The sequence below is a fragment of the Thunnus albacares genome, chromosome 10 (assembly GCF_914725855.1).
Source record: "Thunnus albacares chromosome 10, fThuAlb1.1, whole genome shotgun sequence".
Classification (NCBI taxonomy): domain Eukaryota; kingdom Metazoa; phylum Chordata; class Actinopteri; order Scombriformes; family Scombridae; genus Thunnus; species Thunnus albacares.
In genome coordinates, this window is record NC_058115.1 from 8,085,028 (window position 1) to 8,107,887 (window position 22,860).

Sequence of the window (22,860 nt, forward strand, 5' to 3'; positions counted from 1 at the left end):
CTGATTCACACATACATTAAAATGGAGGAAACCCTCTGTCAGGTCTACTTCAGTCTGAGAGGGTCCTTCCTGAAGGATTATTGGCAATGTCATGTGGACGCCTCTGTCATAAGGACTCGTGTATGGACTGTTTGTTTGTGTGTGTGTGTGTGTGTGTGTGTGTGTGTGTGTGTCTGAAGGTGTGTTTGTATAGAAATTTCTCAATCCCAGCGTGCCAAAACTCATTTTAGTGACCGTGTTTGTGTATTATGCTGTTGAAATGGAGCTGCTGAGCTCTGGAACTGATACAGACTGACTCTGTTTATACACACACACATACACACACACACGCTCTAGTGACTTGGATAGCTTAGATGAATTTCAGCATGTTTGCAATAAAAAATGAATCACACAGACTACATTCAGTCTGGGCATGTTGAGATTGAGAAATTCACTACAGTAAACACAACTCTTGTGTGAACGGTTAGATGATTGATGTGATTCGGGTGTTTTTTGTTACTTTCCTCGTATAATTCCCATGCAGCTCTGTATTTGTGTATTAAGGTTGAGGTCAGAGGTGCTATTGGGAGACAAAGCATTTTTTCAAGTAAATTTTCAAACTTTCACTTGAAATCTCACTACTCTTGGACTATTGAAACATGTAAGCTTGTGTCCTGTCATAGACGATCATGTAAATATCTGGTTGTTCTTAAGTGTAATGATCCTACATTGATCATTTCAATGAACTAGCCTTTTAGCTAAAATAGTCTTTATCTCTTGATGGTGTTTCTGAGAGGATCTAGCAGCAGGGAATCTCAGGATCAACCCTTATGTCCCCTCACAGCCTCACACACACATAAGTACCCGGAGCTGTAGTTGCTGTAGGTAGTTAAGCTCCCTCCTTATGGTGATTAGCTGCGACAGGCTGTTTCACGACCGCCAGGCCCCCTCCTGAGATAGACTGAATGATTAACATGAGGCTCTCTGTTTTTGTGCATATTAGATAGACAGTGACATGCAGGCTTGTTCATTGTTAACTCAAACAAGCTAGACATTTTTAGTATGCCATGGCCAGAGCTGATGTCAGAGAGATATTGATATACATAATTTCCACTTTTATTCAATGTCAATATTTGCTGGTAGTGGTGACACATACATGCTCTGCGATTGCATTAGAAATCAAATAACCATTTCCATCATGGAGGTCCCATCACAAGCAGCCTGTCATCACTAAGTGCTCTATATTGATTAATTTATCCCATTTTTATGAAAGTAGAACACAACAGTGCACCAGGGAAGTACACTGCACATCAAAACCAATATACAGTTTGCCTGTATGGAAGCCATTTAAATGAATAGTTTGTCATTTTGGGAAATACGCTTAGTTGCTTTCTTGCAAGGGGTTAAATGAGACGATTGATGCCATTCTCATGTCAATGCTTTAAATACAAAGCTAGAGCCTGGAGACGATTAGTTTAGCTTAGCATAGCATACTTGCTAACAAAACAATAGAACCCGACATACTGTATACAAGGTGAATGCTGTTTTAAATCCTGCTTCAGTGCTCTAGTAAATTAGTTAACCAGATGTGTAAATATACATTATATCAGCCAAGTTAGCAAAACATTAAAAGAAAGGTCCTGGTGTAGGTGAAGGTCCACTAATAACCTGACTGATAAAGTGGATTTGGCAGCCTGCCGTGGCATTAGACTGTAGACCGTAGCAGTTTGTGGTTCAGTTGCTTTTGTTTTATATTGTATTATGTACTTATATTATCATCTCATAAAGTCAATATCCTGTTAGCTTATGTACATGTCAAGCAGGAATTAATTTGCAGTTATGTTTGTGCAGTTATGTTAATGCAAGTCCAGTATTCACTCTCCTTTTAGCTCTCTTTTGGTCTCCACCAATGAAGAAAATATCTGGCTCTTTAGCTGCTAAATGCTCCACTGTGTTCACCAGTTAGCCGCTAACTTTGACTGTGTTATGTTAGATGCTAGGCAGGTAGATCACATGTGGTCATGTAATCCATTGTAATATAAAATATTGATCAAAGCTGCTTTAAATTGTCACACTGACTGAAGCTAATGTTAACATGTTAACATTCATGGGCACATCATATTTGCTGCTTGGCAAGACAGTGGTTGCTACAAGTTGCTGAAGACCTATTGCATCAGTCAAAATAATCATCTCCCAGTAGGAAACAATAAAGAGTTGTGTTCCTCCAGGATGGTTATAGAGTTACACAACTTAAAAGCAGCTGTAGAATAATTGACACATCTTTTTAAACCCAAGTATTCATCCTGGAAATAAAAACTTGCCATTATACACAGCTTTAACAGTGGAGAGTGAGAGAAAACAAGCGAGAAGAGTGGAGGATAAGGTCATGGGGGGCAGTCTCTTGTTCACACTCGCCTCCTCCCTCACTCCTCCCTCTTTATCTCCTTCCCTCCTCCAGCCCTCCCCTCACAGCATTACCAGTCATGGTGACCAGAAGGAGAGGAGCGAGGCATGCAGCAGCCAGTCAGTCAGTCATTTAGTCCATTGTTTTCCCTCTAGATGTATTGTAGCTCTCCCAGGACACTTCTTCTCTGTTTCTTCAGGAAAAGCCTTTCTTCCTGTTTTTGAAGACGCAAGAAATCCCAAAGTTTTTCTTTTTTTAAACTTTCTTCCTATAATTTTGTGCTTGTGTGATATACTGCTCCTGTTATAATCCCACTTTGGCTGCATGTGAATACTGGAGCGGTCAACATTGGCTTGCTCTCCTGCCCCTGTTGCCAAATTTTTTGAAAAGGGAGTTCTGTATGAAATTTGACTTTAGTGGAGCTCAAAAGTGGGAGGAATCTCAGAGGATGGTTTGACTTGGAAGACAGAGCGATCTTCTCTTGTGGAGCGGCATCTTCTCTGTTGGAAAGAGAGAAGTCATCGGTTTTCTGGAGTAAAGAGGAGTCTGATGTGGAGCAAAACCACCAGGTGTTGGATTTGAGGGTTTCATATTCTGTTGGACAGACCAGGAGAAACCATCTTTAATTGAACAAAGAGGGAGAAAAACAGCTTCACTTTAGCGTTACACCATGGCTGGGTTGGGATGCTTCAAGGGCAGGAAGTAAGTTTCTTTTGTAACGCCATTGAATTTGAATTACATTTATTAACTGATGTTGTGATACTGAATTGAACGCTTTCACAATCTACTCACAATGTCTCACAAAGAATATTCCCTGAAGATTTCAACATCTTGTTTCAGTGTCACACCTAACAACATAATATTGCTCATCAATATTGCTTCATCAATCTTCCCTCATATCAGCCGGTACAAGATTATCAGATCTGTGTCAGAGGATGCAGACGTTTTATGGCTTTTTGAAGGGATTTGTCATTTTCAACGCATAACTATCTTAATAGAGGAAATGGATTACTCATAATACTTTACAACACTGTATGTGGTATAAATGTGTCAACAGTGATACACTCTGATACTGGAACTATTTATTTCACAGTTTGTCATGTTGTGTACTAAAAAGCAACATAAAACATGTTGACCACAACAAGAGAAATTATTTGTCTTTTCTTAGAGAGCAGTGATTTTATTTGGTACGTTGGGATTTTTCCCAGAGTCGACACTCTTTTGTTTCAGCTGTTTAATCGAACTATTGTTTCTCTTTGTTTACTGAGACAATTGATGGCTTGTGGTTGGCACTAACAGTAAACTGTATGACTCAGAGCTGATTGACTGAAGATGTGTTTTTTTACACTGGGAGAGAATGATTAGTCAGAAAATCCCAGAACTAAACTAGCTTATGTTTTGGTTTTTATGCAGAGAAATCAGGTGGATGAACATTATTTCCTGTAATTCTCTCTGACTCAGGATCAAGTCATATTGTTATACTTGACAGGTGTGGATAAATGGATTTTTTTCAGATTTGCATTTGAGTGCATGCTTTCTGTTCTTGTTGATAGAAGTCTTCAGTGATTTTAATCCTTTGAATTGGCTATATATAGCACACTGCGCTTGGCAGTGTGATTGGACCACAGAGGGTTAGGATAATGAGGGCCTTTAGCTTTTTAACTACAGTAAAGTATCTTTTTCTGTAGCAGAGCTGTGTAGATGTGGTGTAGGGTGCACTGATACCCCCTTCCACTTACTTTGTCTTTGTCTTTTCAGTCTCACGATGTGACAACAATACAAGCTTTTATGGCCCACTCAGCAGAGTTGACTTAGACAAACATTTTGTTTGTGTATGTGACACACAGAGAGAAAGTGAATACGAAGGAGATGGGGATGAGCTGCAAGAAAGTTACACACAGATACATTTAAAGAACCACTATTGTTATCTCAGAACTGACTCATAGAAAGTAGGACTTGTTACTACAAACAGGCAAAATTAAGACTGATACTGCCTTTAAATTCAAATCATAAGGTTGTATTTTCTACAGTGAAGTCAAGGTCTTGATAGACTTTGCATTCAAGTCGTTTAAGGAATCTCACAGGGCACAAAGAGCACATTGTATACATGATATACAAAAAGCTTGGAGGGTGGTGTCTTTTATTAGCCTTTCCAAAACCAAAAATATGAGAGCAAAAATGTAAAGAATGGATTAAATGTTGTGGTTATCTGCCCTAACGTAAGCTGCAAATGTCAGCATGCCTCGCTAACTAGCTTAACTACCTAGTTACAGTAACACTACTGTTGTGTTAGTGTTTGTAACACTACTAAGACCAAAGTGGATGTCATTAGCTAACAGTTTATTTTTAGTGTTACAGGTGACATGATAAATACTGTGAAGTATTTCCCCACAACTCTATCAAAATGTAGGATAACATTAGCAGTTTTGTCCTTGTCTTTGTTTGGTGATGTGCTAAACACAACATATCCTGAAAGCTTTTTCTTTTGTAAAGTTACCTAAGTAAAATACATAAGTGAAATGTAGTATTTGAATGGACAAGAAAGCCTAAATTAAATGCTGACCTTTGGATTTAAAATGAGAAACCTATAAGCAACACAGTCAGCTTGAGACAGAGACTTTTCAGTTAATGTTAGCTCAATAACCTAGCTGATAAAAATAGCTGACAAAATCAGCTAAAATCCTTGGAGAAGAAACAGTTGTTACCCTTTCCTATCTCAGTCTTGGTTTAGCACAAATCAGGCAGGTTCAGTTTGAGCCCACCTGAATTTTATGGTCTAAGTAGATGGGAAACTTGCAGTGGAGGATGTGTTCTCCTTCCCATCAGGCCCCATCAATTCCTGTGTTTCCCTGGTCTAGCAGTCATTATGTAACCTTGGTAGTTTGCATTTGTTCAGCAGGAATGGTGATGCAGCTGTAAATGAATGTAGACTGCAGAGTGACTGATGAGAGTGTTTGGTCAGTTTCTGTCTTGAGTCCATGTAAGGCTTGTTGCTAAGAGCACAGCCCCATTTCAAACAGGAGGGATGGAGGAGATAATGTGGCAGAAGGAGAGCTGGAAGACGAGAGAAACCCCAAACCTAAAAGAATGGTTTCAAATTTGTGACCAAACCTCAGGGATAAAAAGCTTCTTTCAAATACCATTACTGTCCATTTGGACAATAATGGTATTTACAACAAAAATTTAAAATTTGAACCTGATTGAGCTCAGGCAACAAGGAGGGAATTACAGCTGGACAAGTCTAACACATTTTCATTCAGGCTCTTAATGAAATTGATTAAGTATCAGAGATGTGATTTGAGGGACACTGACGCAAAATGCATTTGAGAAAATACTGGCTGGGAAACACTCTAGATATACATCTACCAATCAAGCACATACAGCTGTTTCAGCAGGAAATGAAAATTTAAGGCATGACAAGGTTAATTCCTTTGTTATTTCCCCCCACATTAGTCAGGCCTCGACTACTTTACTCTGACTGTGTCACAACCCTTTTAGTTATAAGTCTCTGCTTGTAGCCAATTTCACACTGTTGTTTTACCTTCTTCCTACTGGATTACTACAGTACCAGTCCAGATTAATACAGCCAGGCATGCTGGACTAAAACACTAAGCTCCCTTTTTTAGCTTATCTGGAGACTCTGAAGTTCTTTACAACAGTTTCTTATCTCAGCGTCTACAGTTTACTTTACCTGCAGTGGGATGAGATATCATCAATGATATGAAGTAAAATGTAAACTAAAGGTGTTGTAATAGTAGGAGGCTACTCCTGCCTGTGATTATCAAGGCAAGGTTTTGGTCGGTAACTACGCACTGTGTTGTGAACAAGCACTGGTGTACTGCATCATACAGTATGTTAGAGGTCATTGTAGTTCACTGGCACGTTAAAATGCTTGATGGGATGAAATCATGTTTGAACGCTGCACACAATGCTGGTATTCTCAAGGTTCAAGTGTCAGGGTAATTTTACTTGGATGTTTTGCCTGTTGGCAAGTTGTTGAAATAGTGAGATTTTATGGGAATTTGTAAAGACGACATTACAGATAAGAAAGTAACAATGCATTTATTGTGTGTTGCAGAAAGCGTTTTTTCATGGAAGTCAGTTGTTATAGGAACTTTTATTCCAGGGTTGACAAAGGTGGTGTTAAAATGCACAAATTTTCATTAGAAGTGTGCATACCCAAAATCTCAATAAATATATGTTGAATTTTGATCTTTGTTAAGTGGTAGTATAATCTGTCTGATCCATGCAGTTATTAAAAATAACACACTTGGGACATTGTGGTGACCTTGGGGTTTAGGAGGCTGACCTTGAAATTGCAACTTTTCCAGCTGGGGACCTTTGTTGCATATCATCCTTGCTCTTTTTCTCGCCTCATTTCCTGTCAGCTCTCCAGTTTAACTTTCCAAATAAAGTTTAAAAAAAAAAAAAGAGGATGTAAAAAAAAAAAGAAAAAGAAAAAAATGACAACTGCATAGCTCATTACAAATGATCCCTCCCACAGTGCCGCACTCTGAGAGAAAACCAACTAATACCAATTAGTTTTGCTACTTTCTCAAACCTTATTTTGCATTGAAAGCTCTGGGTAGGTCAAAGTAACAGTGGAATTCTTCAGAGTTCAGGAGTGAAATTGAATGAATAATTTCCCTCTTAGTCACCGTCTCCTGCTGACCATGCAGGGGTTGAATGGCTCAAGAGGAAGTACTGTGGTCCTAATGGCCATGTTCCCAGTTAGGTATGTGTGACTTGGATGAGAGACAGAGGAGCAAGCAAAGACAGAGGAGGGATGGTGAGATAATGAGACGAGGAATAAAAAGAATGAAAAGATGAACAGGGGAAGGAATAAAGAAATGTTGGTGTGGAGCTGTGTTATCTGGACACATTCTTCATATATTTCTCATATCCTTTTATGGCTGTATGGCTCAAACTGAGCTCCTTCAAGTAATGGAGATGGGTTTGACAATAACACAGCTTGTGTAAAAGCTTTTTAACATCTGGGGGGAGAGAGAAAGATGTTTATCCTGGAAGGACTCTGCCTTTTTTACATGCCGTTCCCCATTAATGTTTTATTAGATAACATGCAGAGAGACATGTGACAAGATGGCAGACTGGACCTTGTGCAGTATTCAATAATCCACCACAAACTGAACCAGATCCAGGAAACGCTTCTTTTTCTTTGATCAGTGGTGTAAATCAATGACCAAGTCTGAAGTCCTGATATGTCTGGTCCGTAAAGAAATACTGCATATTTGAGAATACAAGTAAGATCACTCTTCTCTCAATCTAATTTCTCACATCTTCTCGTCTAATTCTGGGCAAGAAAGCAAATAAAAATATTTTCCAAAACGTCAAACTGTTCTCTTCTTAAGTGAAAATTCCAGCAGTGTTACCTGCTGTACATAAGGCTGATTGGTCTTTGTGAACACTTTGCTTTTTCTTATCACTTTTTCAAAAGTGTGTGTCTGATCCAAGTGGATACACTTGAATAAAATTTGGTTTTAGATTTTCACAGTTCAAAATCCATATTTGCGTTAAACAAAGATGCCAAATTAGCATCTGAGGTGCACAATAACTCATGTTACCTGATCTCAGGATGACAGTTCTTGATCTGATTCAACGTCTTTGCTTATGACCAAAAAAAGACATATTTTACTGTAGAAAATAGGCAGCATTCCCCTTTAGGGTCGGTATTTATTTCCCCCTCTTCGTTGAATTTGACGTCTTCTGGAAGTCGATGTTTTTTCTTCGAAAACAGAGTTAAACTCTTTTATTTTGTGTGCTTGGTTGGTGACTCGCCCAACGTTGATATCAGATTACAAAATGTTCTAACCAAACCATAACTAACAAACCATCATCTTTTGATTATGAGTCCCTACTTTTATGTAAAACAAATGCATTTTCTCCACATTTTCTCTCGCTGTCATATTTCTTCCCACAAGCTAAAATATATTTTCAGCTCACTGGAGAGTTTGCTCTGTTTGCATAAAATATTTTAACTACCAGCTAACAACATTTAAAAAGAACGCTTTGGTCCATCTCTGATGTGAACCGATAACTGTGCTTCATTTACTTGAACTTGAATATATTACTTGAAGTGGATGCGGTCAGTATGGTAACCCTAGTGCACAGTGGAGAAAAATGAAGGATAAAGAAGAGAGTGACAAGCAGAGATAAGATATGAGATTCAGCAAAGGTTAGCTTGATTTGAACCTGAAATATCATAATTGTAATGTATCAATTTATCTGTTATTATACCAAATTAACAGAATATCAGGTTGTTTTGTGATAAAATGTGCCAAAAGTGTGTAAATATAGACCTGCTCAAACTGGATGTACACTATGTTATGCACACAGTTTGAAGTTGACATGCGTGCTGCTTATGTCTGTATATACAACATGCCAATGTCTATAACTGTACTCAGTGGTTCATACCAGTCAGCCAAGTTTATCATTTAAGCTGCCTGGAAAAATCCTTCTCCTGCCTCGCTATTCTTTCTTGATTCATTTTGGCATCTCTCTCTCCCTCTCTCTCTGGAAATTGAAGGCCTGCGGCTCGTCATAGACCCAGTAACATCACATTACCGAGGCCAATTCATCTGCACTTCCTCTCATCGGCCTCTCATCTCCTCTCACTATGCAGAGACCCAAGTTTGTTTTCATGGCCAAGCACCTAAAAATAGATCTTTGACTTTTAGGTTTCCCACATGGACTCTGTGTTGATATGTTGATTGTGAGCCTTGCTGCCGAAATAAGAGACTTTAGTTTTAATAGTTGCTATCAGTCCATCCTATGTATGAAAACACTGAAGAACAATCGCAGTTATCATTTTGTTTGTGGTGTTCCCCTGGTATGATGGCAAATACTCTGAGAAGTTAAATTCTGCAGAGCATCTAAAACTCACACTAATAGTCTGTGACTGAGTAAACCTACTTCAGGGGACGGACTGTGTACCTTAGAAAACAGAATTTCATTCATAAACTGTGTTGGCTCATTTTGTACGAACAGCTCTCACATGACTTGGGTTAAGCACTGCTTTTACTGTGTACTACCACACAGCTCAGGGGTTTGTTCTGTGTGAGCCTGTTGGAAAATCTTTACTGCAATTTAATCATATTATCTAAGGGAGAAAGCTTTCAGAAAATCTGCAGCAATGGAAAAAGGATGGTGTTTTACTTGAAAGGGAGCTCCACCCATTATAAATGTACACATATAGTATGGGAACTGGGGACACATTTACCTTCCTGGCTCTACTTTTTAGCGAAATATATGTACAGTATCTTTGATATTTTAAAGGGGAACTCCATCAATTGTATATATCAAAGTCTGTTTACAGGTTTTGGGGAGTGCTACTGTATTTGTGAAAAGTTGTAAAGAAAAAAGTTTTGTGGCTCCAGAGGGAGCTGTGCGAAATCTGATCAATTGCCTCTAGTGATGTCACAATGTTGGCTGTGGTTGAAGACTGCAAGTTTGAAAATGATAGAAATCTGGACCTGTGGAGTTAGAAAGAAATCTGTGGTTGAGCTGCATTGTGGGTAATGCAGGCACCAGGTTTTGACAAGGAAGAAGAATGCATGGGATTAAAAAAAAGACAATATCTCTAGTTCTGTTGTATCGATTTTCATCCTTTTTTAAAAACTGTCCATTGTGAGTCTGACAATGTTATAGGACTGTGCGGACAACTCTTTTAACAAAAGCAAAATATGTCAGTTAAAAGCAGCTGTACACAGTTCATTTGTCCCTTGCTAGGCTCTTAGCTTCTGTGTCTGCCGCTGATTTATTGTAAGTCCTTCTTTACTCTGTGGTCCCTAATTGCTGTAGTAATGTAATCAGGTCCATATTAGCCTAGTTTAGTGCTGCTGGTACAGAAGGATTAGTACTGGAGTGGAGTGGATTTGTGTTGTAATTGGTGAGTCCAATGGGACCTACCATTGAAGCCTTTATGTTACTAGATTAGATTAGAAGACACACACTTCTGTATAGAGGGAAATTATTTTAAAATCCTGAATGCGTTATTAAAAGCTTATTTTATTTTTGATTTGAGAATTTCTTTTATTGGGGAATCTTGAGTCGTCACAGTCAGACATTATGTCAGACATCTGCCTGTCAGTGTTGACAGTAGATAATTAGTCAGCACCATAAGCCTGTGGTGCAAAGGGTCTGGTAATGCTGGCTCCATTCAGAGATTAAGGCTCAACTAGATTGGATTTGTTTTACGTCAGAAGGACAGGAGCCAGGAGCCCCGTGCACAAAGTCAAGTTATAGTTATCTATGACAGAAGAGCTCAGTCTTTGTTTATAGCTGTCCTTCACCTCCTTTATGTATGTGTGTGTGTGTGTGTGTGTGTGTGTGTGTGTGTATATATATATATATATATATATACACACATGCACATATACTGTAGGTATACTGTAGGTGACAATGTCACTGTTCAGTTCAGTCATGATGGATTTGTGGAGTCTGTATTTGGACAGTGTTCTGTCTACATCAGCTGGATGAGACTTAAAGGACCAGTGTGTAGGATTTAGTGGCATCTAGTGGTGAGGTTGCAGATTGCAACCAACTAAATACCCCTCCCCCTCCCCTTTTAAGCATGTAGGAGAACCTACGGTGGCCATGAAACTCCCAAAAAATGCAAAAGGCCCTCTCTAGAGCCAGTGTTTAGTTCGTCCGTTCTGGGCTACTGTAGAAACATGGCTGTGCAACATGGCGGATTCCGTGGAGGAGGACCCGCTCCCTATGTAGATATAAAGAGCTCATTTTAAGGTAACGAAAACGCGATTCTTATTTTCAGGTGATTATACATTAATGAAAACATAATTATGAATATTATATTCCATTTCTTCCAAGCCCATTCCACTAGATGCCACTAAAGTTTACACACTGGTCCTTTAACTTACAGCAGATGTCATGGTACTGAGGTGTGTGTGTGTGTGTGTGTGTGTCTGTGTGTGTGTCTGTGTGTGTGTGTGTGTGTGTGTGTGTGTGTGTGGCTGATGTATGTGGGTGTTAATGAGGTTATTTCATCTGTCTAATAAAAGCAGACCCGCTCCTGGTCTGATTACCTCTTCGTACACTAATCCGTTGTTATGTAATGAGGTTGACACACACACACACCACGCGCACACACACACACACACACACACAATTCGTAGCTTCCCAATAAAGCTAATGATGTGCATGAGAGTGTTTACACTGCATGTAATGCAGAAGGATTAGTGTCTTAAATAACACAAAGTTAATAAACAGCAGCTAAAAAGCTGTCATGGAACAATGCAAGTCCAAAATGTAAAAGTGGTCTGAAAGAAAACAACCATAACATTGCAAGGTGAAAATAAGCAATTAAGGCCCCAGTACGGCTGTTGTGGTTTTGCATTTTTATAGAATAACAAGATCAGATCTACAAAATGATGTAACTTCTATTTTTATATGAGAATACAAAGTAAAGATGGAGCTGCAGCTTGTTAAGTGTTATGTTTTGCCTAAAAGGGTGTTTTTATATGTTGTAACCCTCATTTACATTTATGAGGATGGCAGAGAATTAGAAACGTCTCTCTTTCAGCATTTTTAGGTGTACATTAAATATTGTATTTGCAAGATAGTTTAGCTCTTTGTAAGATGCATAATCAATAATTATAAAAAAAAATTCAAATACATCATAATTTTTACATGTAAATATTTTTTTCACCATATTTGTGAAATAGTAATGAGCTGATTTGGAACCAGCCTCAAAGTTCGTCGCATGTTGTCTAAATTTATGATGGAAAACTGACCCAGGTCACATCACAAACTGAGGTCTTGTGAGACTGTGAGCCGCCAACACCATTCACAAATCATTTATAGAATTTTTGTGACTGTATTTCACAACTTACGTTTTGGTGTGGTTCAGCTTTTAAACTGTTTTGTTGAGTATAGTTTATGGCACAAAAATGCTTCCATATGCTTCCATGCTATGGATGCACAGAGCGTCCTGTAGCTGCATAATTAGCACTGGCCTGTAGCTGGAGCTCAGTTCTAGATGTGCTACATCTTGGATTTTAATAAACAATAGTTTGCACTGAAAATGATACTGGAGTCTTCATATGATTATTTTGTTTTCACTATCTGGAAACGCTGCCCTCAATATAATGTGGTCTAATAAACAGCCTGTTCAATAATAGTTTAACAGACGTAAGATGTAAGCTAAATTGCTAATCAACCATTATAGAAAAAAAACAAACCTGATGACGGTTACATGAACAACACATAAATAGGCTTGATGTGTCAGAAACTGTCTACCATTGCACATCTGTGTTTTAATGTTTTGATGATTAAATTGACTGATTGCAAAATCTGAAATCATGTATGAGCTACTGTAGCAGAGCTACCTAATCAGCCCTGCTGCAAGCACAGTTTTTCTCTCGATATTTAAATGTGGTTGGAAAAAAAATACACCAAATTATGCAGAATTAGGTTGGAAAATATGAAGGTAATCTCATTAGTAAGAATCAAGCTTTACTGGATTTATTTTTTATCAGTTTGCTGTTGCTGAGCCTTTTTTCAAGCCATTTGGTTGTTTGTTTTTGGTAGCCTTTGTGTCTGAGGGAGAAAATCATTTTACAAAGGGCTTCTGACCATCTTTGGTATAAAACCACACCACTGCTCTACACTGAAAGGCTTCTGTGTTTACTGTAAGTCTGTTTCCCTCCTGTCTCTCTCCTCTTCCTAATATTCGTCTGTTTATCTAACTGACTCTTCTTTCTTTTCATGCTGCTCTTTCCCACAACCCCTGTCTCTGACCCCTGTCCTCCCTCTGTCTTATTTGTCCCTCGTTCTTCTGTTTTCTCACTATCTCCCTTAACTTTCTCTCACTCCCCCTTGCTCTTTACTTACATGCCCCTTACTCATCCTCTCGTCTACAATCCTCTTCTTCTGTTCTGCTGTTTCTCTTCTCTTTGCACATCTATATTTCTTCCTGTCTTTCTGTTTTTACTCCTCCTCTGTCCCTCTTCATCCCTGTCTTCCCCCGTCATCCCTCCATCCTTCTCATAGATGAAGCGGAGGATGTCACCATGGGGAGCCAGCTTTGGAAGTGGGCGAAGGTCAGTCATTTTGACCCCTGACCCCTTGACCTTGAACCATTGACTGCACCAAGTAGCCTTTGAGACTTAGTTGCACTCTCTATGAAATAACGTTCAAACTGTCCTTCAGCTTGACTCAAAGGAATAATTTTAGGAAATATGCTAATGTACTTTCTTGTTGCGAGTTAGGTGAGACGATAGATACCACATTCATATCTGTGTATTAAGTGTGCAGCTAGAGTAGATTAGCTTAGTTTAACTAAATGGGTACAGTGCATAACTCATACATTTTTACATTTCTGTTTATGTGTAGAATAAATAAATGTGGTAGAATGTGTTAATTAATGAGCTATAGAGGTGCTGGTGGGCATATTTTTTAACTTTGGACACAGCCAGGCTAGCTGTTTTCCCCCACCTTAAGTCTTTATGCTAATAAAGTTAAGTTAACCAGCACCATACTTAACGCACAGTTATTGGGATATACAATTATTATACATGATTCTTTTTAAAGTAGTTAGTCTACTTTTGCTGTGTAGTACATTTTGTACACTGTATGTATCAGCTAGCCTAATGTTTCCAATTTCAAAAACTTTCTTTACCAGGCAGTAATATTGTAGTGTTTCACCAAAACACATCTCAACAAACATTTCATTATTATACATTTGTGTACAGTACACATTGAATTTATTTAGCTCCCTACATTTTAAAATATTTTCAACTTCACCTATTGCTAGTCTGTATGTTCAGTTTTCCCAACCAGTGTGTGTTGTTGGGTGTTCAGACCAGTTTCCCTTCCCTCCCTAGTACTTCATTGTTTCCTGTATGAGTGTCTGTGGTGGTTTGTTTCTGTCTGTGTATCTGTATCTGCTTCCTATAGATGATATTAAGACTCTTGAACCAGTGTGTGTGTATGTGGTGAACTGTTGGCTGTAGTGTCTTCCTGTGGCATCAGACACAGGAAATGGATCAGTTGAGCTATCAGCTCACAACAGAAACAACATCAAGAACAACAACACCAGCAGCATGTGTCTGTGTTTATAGGCATGTATCTAATTGTGCCAATATTAAAATAATGTAAATATCATAAATTACAATTTTTTGAAGAAGTGTAAAAACATGGTGTTATAAGATTTTTGTCTCTGCTGTAGAAGATAATGATGAGGGATGATGGGAAAGGCTATGGCACGTGACAAAGATAGTGATAATTATAACTTTAAAGGGGACCTATTATGCTTTTCCTTGTTTTCAGTCATATATATAATGTTACACTGTCAGATGTTCATATTAAACATGGCTAGAGTGTCAAATAATGAGGTAAATGTATGTAGAAGTTATCCGTGTGACAAAAAGCACTTGCTTCAGACTGCTCTGAATGCTCAGTTTCTGAGGTTTTTTTTCTACTTTCAGCTCAAGCTGACGTTGGCTTGTGACAGATTTCTTTATATGGTCATCTGCTCCACACACAGCACATGAGTTCACTGCTCTGCTCTGCTAACATTATGGCATTTTTCCATTGTTCTGGGGGTCGTCACGCTGAGCCATGACTCAAGTTGAGCTGGCACGCTGTGAGTGTTTTTCCATTACACAGCAAGGCAGAGTAAAATAAGTTGTTTACCTGTAGGAGGTGTGCTAGTCGTCTGCAGCTCTTCATCAAACATCATCATCACTGTGGCTGTTTCTGCTTGTACTATTACTCCCTGCATTATTTCTAACTGAACAAATAGCTCCAAATATCTCAATATGTTGTTGTTTCGACCAGTTTTTAGCACCACTAATGAAGCTCTGCTAATTTGGTGAAGAACACATGTCACTTCCTGTAAATTCTTCAAAAATAAAAGTCTCCCATTATTTAGTCATCTGAAAGCTTTTACTGTAAAGCAGTAAAGCAAGAAATGTTGGGTTTTCATTAGCAGCAACTTAACACAACCCTGGTACAGCTGCCCCTCGGCCACTTCCAGAAGTGTGGCCAACAGAGTGGGCTCATTTGGAGGGGGACCTTAAAGAGACAGGAGCTAAAACTGCCTGTTAAGAGACAGAGGTTGAACTGAGAGGCTGCATAAAGGGCCAATATAAGATAAATAAGGAGTTTTTTTTAACTGTTAATCATGCAAAGCTACTCTAGTGGGGTCCACATTAAAAAAAATAGAGCTGTAAATGAGCATAGTATTTAACGATGGTTTATATGATGATTAATAGCTAATGATTAGGTAATGGTAATACTGATGAAAAGCCCTCAGCATGTAAACAAACGTTGTGGAATGTTCCATCTGTTTCTATAATACAAACTTATTGTAAACACAGTTGACAAGAAGCTCTCCAGCCACTTCCCTAATGGAAAGAAACAAGCCTGTTCACAATAACGGCAAACATGGAAATCATGGCTGTCCATAAACCTTCTAAAAAGGAATTGAAGAGCAGACAATCATTTTTCTTCCATATTAAAACATATTGTAGTGTTTTGCAAAAACAATCTCAACTTAGTAGCTTTTCCCAGAGCTTTTAACAGTCATCAATGTACAGTATGCTTAGTTGTCATCTGTTGATGTGCAAGCTCAGAAGCTTCATTGCATTTTAGGACCTTTAGTCCGTCTTGACTAATAAGTCAAGTAGTGGTTTGACTTGATCCCAGTGTTATCAGTTATATACATATGATGTAATCATTTTATCCTTTATACATTCTTAAATCTTGTATTAGCCACATTTAATTTCTCACATTATATGAGAGGTTAATGTCACGTTTCTGTTGAAGGTTATCTATTAATTTTCATTAAATGGTTGCATTTAATTAAATGTATTGTGAATCAACCTGAGGTTTTGCACATACAGTAGAAGTGATTCAAGAGATTCTGGATGTTAGTTCATTTTTATCTCCTTGTATTCCAAATATTTGGTCCACACGTGTGATTACAAGATACCGCTACATATCAAACATCAAAAATATACAATATAAGACATCATCCGATAACTCACCTACAAAACATGTAAACCATTACATGTATTCATTTTCCCCATAGTATTTTTAATTACTGGTCATAGCTTTTTAATGATATAGATATAGATTCACCATGGCCTAGCAGATTTTTAAACATCAGTTTAACCTTGAAATCAAATATGTTGTATAATTTTGTTGTTCAAAATTGTGTTTTATTACATAGATTTTTTCCCACAAATCTTTACCAGTGTCTACCTTGTTATATACAGTGTATGATTTCCATCAACTGGACATGTCACTTTGTTACCATAGAAATATGAAAGGAAAGGCAACTGATGGCTTTATATACATAACGGACAGTATTTGATCCAAAGTTTATTTCCTCTTAGAAAAGAAATGGGAAATGAAATGATGTTTCCAGGCCTTACCCGGGTAGTACAGCCAGGTAGCACATTGCTATAATTATTCTGAGATGTCAATTTACTGACAAACATATCAATAATGCCTCAGCTTACTGCCAAATTGCACAGGAAATCCAGTGCATAGCTAATTAGATTTGAGACTAGAATAGGGATTCATGTAAAACTTGGTGGATTAATGGTCCCTCTGTATGAGAGAGCAGCTAACTGGTTCTGCATGCTGGAGCTGAACTCTCACATGGCCTCAAACTTCCTGTCTGCTCTGGCTGCTGGAGAGGGCTCAATGATAGTCCTGTAAAATAAAGTGAAGTGAGTGATTACAAATTCAAAAATGTACAAGGGGTTTGCAGATGATCATTTACATATTTCTAATATTTTTTAAATGTATATATCTGAAGCTTGTTGTCTATATAGTCAAGGCTCACTCAGCAGTCAGAATATATTGCACTCCATGTTGCTGCAGGATGAGAGCAATAACAAGTTATCAGTTTGACATGTGAATTCCTGTAGTTTGTAGAGGTTGCAGGGCATTTGCCGGTGGTGCTACCATTTCAGCTGACAGGAGTGGATGGCAGAGCAGAGCAGAACAGTGGAAACATAGCTGAGATGCCTCTGTTGAGATTGTTTGGATTAGAGTGAAGGATTGGACTGGAGACTGGCTTGGGATCAGACTGAAGTGTAACATAACAGCTTGAGTTGGAACATGAGTTTAAATAGAAAATTGAAGTTCATCACAACAATTTAAAACACACTACCCATGATCAGCTTTTAAGGACACAAGAAATAGACCCATTTTAACACATTCAGATTAACAGATTTGGAAATGATTTTATGAGGTGCTGGTTTGTTGCAGACTATTGTCTCATCCTTCAGATGAAGCTCTCTGGGCAGCCCTTTGTGATTTCATTTTATGTCCTCTGCCAAGCCACTTCTACTAGCAGTCACGACACTCCCAAATGGGACTTTAATCACATTGTAATCCGGCGAGCCTGATCACATTGCAAGTGGTCAGGCTGGCATATGAGCGATATAAGGAGATAGAGACAGATTAAGATAAATACAGCCACAGGAGACACAAAATAGACATTTTCAACACATAAAACAGGCCATTAATTAAGTATTATCAGTTGCAGTGTCATGTTGTTATGAGATAATATTGTGTTATTGTTATACCCAAATTTGTTTTCCATATTCATCCAAGATAACTGTAGGGTTGGGAATTTTAAGTTTATAAAAACATTTTTATGGGAAAATTAATTATCTGTGTCATTGTTGGAAGTTCATGCTTATCCTGCTTTGCTTTGACCTTTTCTGGCATTTATCAGTTTACTGCTGTTCTGTACAAACAACATAAATCAATCCAACTAGTCATGTGTTGACTATTTTATCATTTAATTATTGCACTTTTTTGAAGAACATCATGCTCATCAGTCTCTGTCTCTCCATCACAGCAGTGACAGTGCTGCCATGGCATCAGGACCCCCAGATGTGATGGAGCCTGCTGAGGTGGGGGAAGAGTGCTCAGGTAACATTTAGAGTGGATGGTGTAATAATAATGATTCGTATTTACTCATTATTATACGTCCAAGGTGTCTTTCTTTACTGACATTGCATGCAAAGTTTTTGTCGGCAATTTGAAGGTTTTTCCCTTTTTCCTTTTTGTTCAAATCAAAACTTTAGTCATCTAGTGTGTGCTGAAAGTGAAAATGCCATCGCTAAGTGTATATACTGTAGTTTTCTTCTAATTTCAGTTTCCATATTTAATAAATTGTATTATTCTGCAATGCTGAAACCTTGGATGTGGGTTAGAACATCAGTCACATTTACACTTCCCATCTGTTGATTATGATATTCCAATGTGACCACACATGAAGTGTAAATTCAGTAGTTTATTCATACTTTTGAAGGTGTGACAGCTTAGAACATTTCAAAAACTAAAATCATTTGACAGTAACTTATTAACTAGTATCTCCAATGACATGGACAGATCTGCTTATTGTATATTCATTTAAAAAGGGAAATATTTTTTCAGTATCATATAGCCACAGTATATTAGTATAAGTCATTTGGAAGTGTTTTGCATTCAAAAACACAACATACAAGTGTATGTATCTACTATGTATTTTTGGTTTTATTCTGGCAGCTCCAAAGAGCAGCAAGAAACTTGAAACCTTAAACTTCAGTAAGCAGAAATCCTCTGTGTTGAGAAATTGAGAAGCACTCTGCACAGACTGCAGACACTTATCATTTTTTCCAAAGGTTTTGATGGGTCACTTTCTCCATACCCATACCAGGTCATAATTGGTGTCAGTTCTGCAAATGTCTTGGCTCTCTTAGTGGGAATGAGATGGTCTTTTTTGTTGAAGACCCACAGAATGGTGTCTCAGGAATTGCAATTTCTGCCAAGGATGAAAATAACAAACAATATCAGCATCAGTAGAGGGTGACTGGTAGTACACAGCAGAGAAGATCAGTCCGACTTTAACAATTGAGATCTCCTTACTGGTGCTGGCAGGAAATGAAGAAAGAGAAAATTATCATCATCATCTTCCTCTCATACACACAAACACGCACACCGTCTATACAGATGGATAGCACGTACGCTGCTGATATGATGGGAACAAGGAAGAAGTGCGTCAGGAGGTCAGACAGATGCCTGTGTGGGTGAGGCCACAGTGGGAATATCAGCTGAAGTGCTGCTGGGCTTATTGTAAACACAGTTTGAGCACAAGATCTAAAACAAAATGAAAAAAGCCTTTCATGTCTGAGCTTTAGTCATAAACTAGTGAAAACTGATTGTTTGTAGTTTGTCGCAGGAATCAGACCTCACATGATGGAGTTGAAGCCATGACTCCACAGATCATGGTGTCTGCCAGTCATGTACATCTCAATCTGCTGGCATTAACCCAGTGACGGTGCCAGAAAGACAGCTTATCTCTGATTGGAGCTTGGTAGAATGTGCTATGTGTTAATTGGATCTGCAGCATGAGAGCGATTGGAGTCTTTAAATAGAAAGTATGCAAGTTTGAGCCTGTTTTCTTCTTTCTTTAAGTCATTGTTATTTTAGAGCTGCTGAAAACGTGTAGTATTTCTCATTGACATTAAATATTGACATTAATATGTCATACAAATGAGCAAATACTAAAGTTAAAGAAAAACACATCCGTAGGTATTATTGATTAAAATCAAACTGAAATAAAAACAATCTTTTGCTAAAAAAAAAAAAAATCAATTTGACTTTTGACTTGAGTTTGAGCCAACAATAAAGACCCCCTGTTCTTTCTGTAATGCAGGGAAAGTACAGAAAGAAGTATGCGGGAGCCTGTTAGAAGCATTCTGCAGGTGTTGAAATAACATGAACAAAAAGTAACGTTTAGCGGGAATGAGTGCTAACGTTAGCAAGATAGGCTACCTAGCTTGACTTAACAATATGACAGGTCCTGCCAAATGTTGATGTAATGTTTTTGTGAGACAGACAGCTTAAATCACTAATGGTAGATGAGACTTCTTAGACTTAAAAAGAAGGAAAAAATCAGTATGATGTTTCTGCAGTCAGCAGTACACCACAGATATTGACAATGTGTCTCCAGCAAAGCCAGCTCTCAGTTATCAGTCTGCACGTCATTGGAAATGTCCTCTCAAATACCCCATGCTCTGCCACATATACTGTATGTCCAAAAACTGTTTTATCCTCTTTTGAAAATCACCGCAATAGCTGAACACAAAAAGTAAAGATAATTTCAAATTGCTCATTGACTTAAACATTTTATCAGTCAAAAACTCTGCCAATCTTCATCAGGACTGTGGATGTGGTTTGGTTAGATTTGACTGACAGTGGCCTGTCAGCATGGACATACAACCCCACTACTGTCATCAGATTTTGATGCTAAATTTTGATTGTTGCTCAGAGGTACATGACATCACCTTTTTGCGACTGAGCTCCACCCATATCAAACCAGTAAAAAAAGTGCAGAGAAAAACACAAGAAATATCTCTTTTGAAATAACCAAAGCTTTTCAAACTTTGAGAAAAAAAGTGTGTTTATGGAGAACTTCATACCTAATAGCAGGAGGCTGACTGGAAAAAATAGGTTTTCAGGGTCTTTAAAGGGACACTATAATAGCTATGGCCACTAACGTTGTCAGAACTCATAAATCACAAATAAATAATCAGAGTTGAGAGTTAAAATATCTCTTCATCCTTGTGCTTGCTCCTCATCTTTTTCTTCTACTCCTCCATAATCCTCCTCCCCCTGCAGAGAAAAGATAATTAGATGCATCACCTTTAGCGACTTTCTGAACTTGCCAAACAACAGATGTCACTCTTAGAGTTTGTGTTCATGGGCAAACACCTCACAAATATCACAAGTACCACAGTGAGCTTCACTCCATGTGCTGATCTACCTACAGTGTAGAAACTGTTTCAGGTCCCTTCGCCTCTTCTTCTCATCTTCTATTTCACAACAACATTGTCTCCCTGTCAAAGGCCACCATTTTCTCATTGTGTAAGTTAATATTGACCTTAGACTGCCTTGAAATTGCCGTGATGCTATTTTGAGTATGTGCACAGAGTCGTGATTGTGATTTAAAGACTATACTTTGGAAAATTATTAAGTGGATTTCTAATGTTAGGCCTACAATGCCTATAGACGTACACTGACCTTCCATTGAAGCAGTGGCCTTATTCAACTCTTTATGAGTGCAGACCTTTAGCTTAATGGTGTATTGTACCTAAAATAGCACAATAAATGGCACTGTCGGCTGGTGTTTCCCCCTGATTTTCATCTTGGCAGCGCACAGATGCCTCTGATGCATCATCAGAAGCACATTGGAAGCTCCTCAAGTAAATACAGCAGTAATGTTGTTCGCTTTGTGGTGCCAAACAAAGGACAGGTACATTTGTAGCCAACATTTCTACATAAAAATTGGAGGAAAAGTGACATTGTCTTCCATGTGTGGACTGATGGCAGCTCATTAAAATAGTGTAGCAGGTGCTATATTTACCACTCCATGCAGAAAAGTTGTGACTTGCAGATAATTTTATGATTTTTTTTTTTAAACACACAATAGATCAAAGTTAACAAACTGTTTACATGTATGCATGAAATATAATATTTTAAATATTATAAAATAACCAAATGAATTACCTTAATCATCTTTTATGTGTTCTCCAGCAAGTGACCCAGAAATGTTAAGCATCTTGGCTCCATTACTGGGTTTAGATTCCAGACATTTTTCAGCTGTGATTTAGCTCCAACCAGAAAGCATATTTTTAGAGAAAGGAGGGAATGCTGAAGGATTCCCCACAGGGAGAAGGACAGACATGACAAAGCCAGTATAAAAAGAATGTGTCTGTTTTAAAACCCTCTTCTAAAGCATTTCATGGCCCAGGGAAGTGAATTCTCCAAATAGTTATGGATCACTTTTGTTTTGTTTTTCTCCCAGCTAATATTTTGGTCACATTTCATTTTTCCTACACGCTATTCTTTTATTCCTACACATTATGTACTTAAACTAATATATGGTTATTTTGAGCCAGTGTTTGACTCAACAAGCTCAAGTTTTATTTTAAAACTGTCACAAACGTATTGTTAGTTGTACAAGATGATGTCCATATGACATTAAAAACTGCAAAAGATACACTTATTATTAACAGTAAACGATAACAAATAGTAGCATGTGAGTTTGAAACAGCTAGAGTAGTATTACAGATAGAGAACAGTTTGCAACCATGGGGTATTATTAGTTTGAATAGATAATCCAACAGTAATATAAAAAATAACTACTAACAGATCAAAACAACGTTTTTTCTGAGGTGGTTTTCTACTCGGGAGTAGGTGCTGCTATATTGATCCAAACTAGTAATCAGTGATCTGTTTTGTGTTTTAACACTGTCTAGGTCTGTCCACTGCTCCTTTCCCCCCAAATTCTTAAATCTGTATACTTCATTGTGTGGAGCTCATTAGAATAGTTTTAATGCAAAGTAACATGTGACCAGGGATTGATGTGGCAATAGAAACTGAGTCCATGGCCTCCTTGACTGAACGGATCTAATTGATAGTGGAAACAA

The 22,860-nt window shown here is 38.1% G+C and overlaps 1 protein-coding gene across 3 annotated transcripts in view; it reads left to right on the forward strand.

Annotated features, from left to right (window-relative positions):
* zgc:66433 (uncharacterized protein LOC321250 homolog) overlaps positions 1-22,860 on the forward strand; it is a 50,027-nt gene that overhangs the window by 7,857 nt on the left and 19,310 nt on the right. Inside the window, exons 2-3 of one of the 3 annotated variants that reach the window (XM_044363602.1) lie at positions 13,412-13,461; positions 18,243-18,316. In XM_044363602.1, coding sequence (XP_044219537.1) covers positions 13,412-13,461; positions 18,243-18,316 — 124 coding nt within the window. Of the gene's footprint in view, positions 1-2,453; positions 3,086-13,411; positions 13,462-18,242; positions 18,317-22,860 lie in introns of those variants that run through there. The other 2 variants (XM_044363603.1, XM_044363601.1) reach the window with 2 other exon arrangements.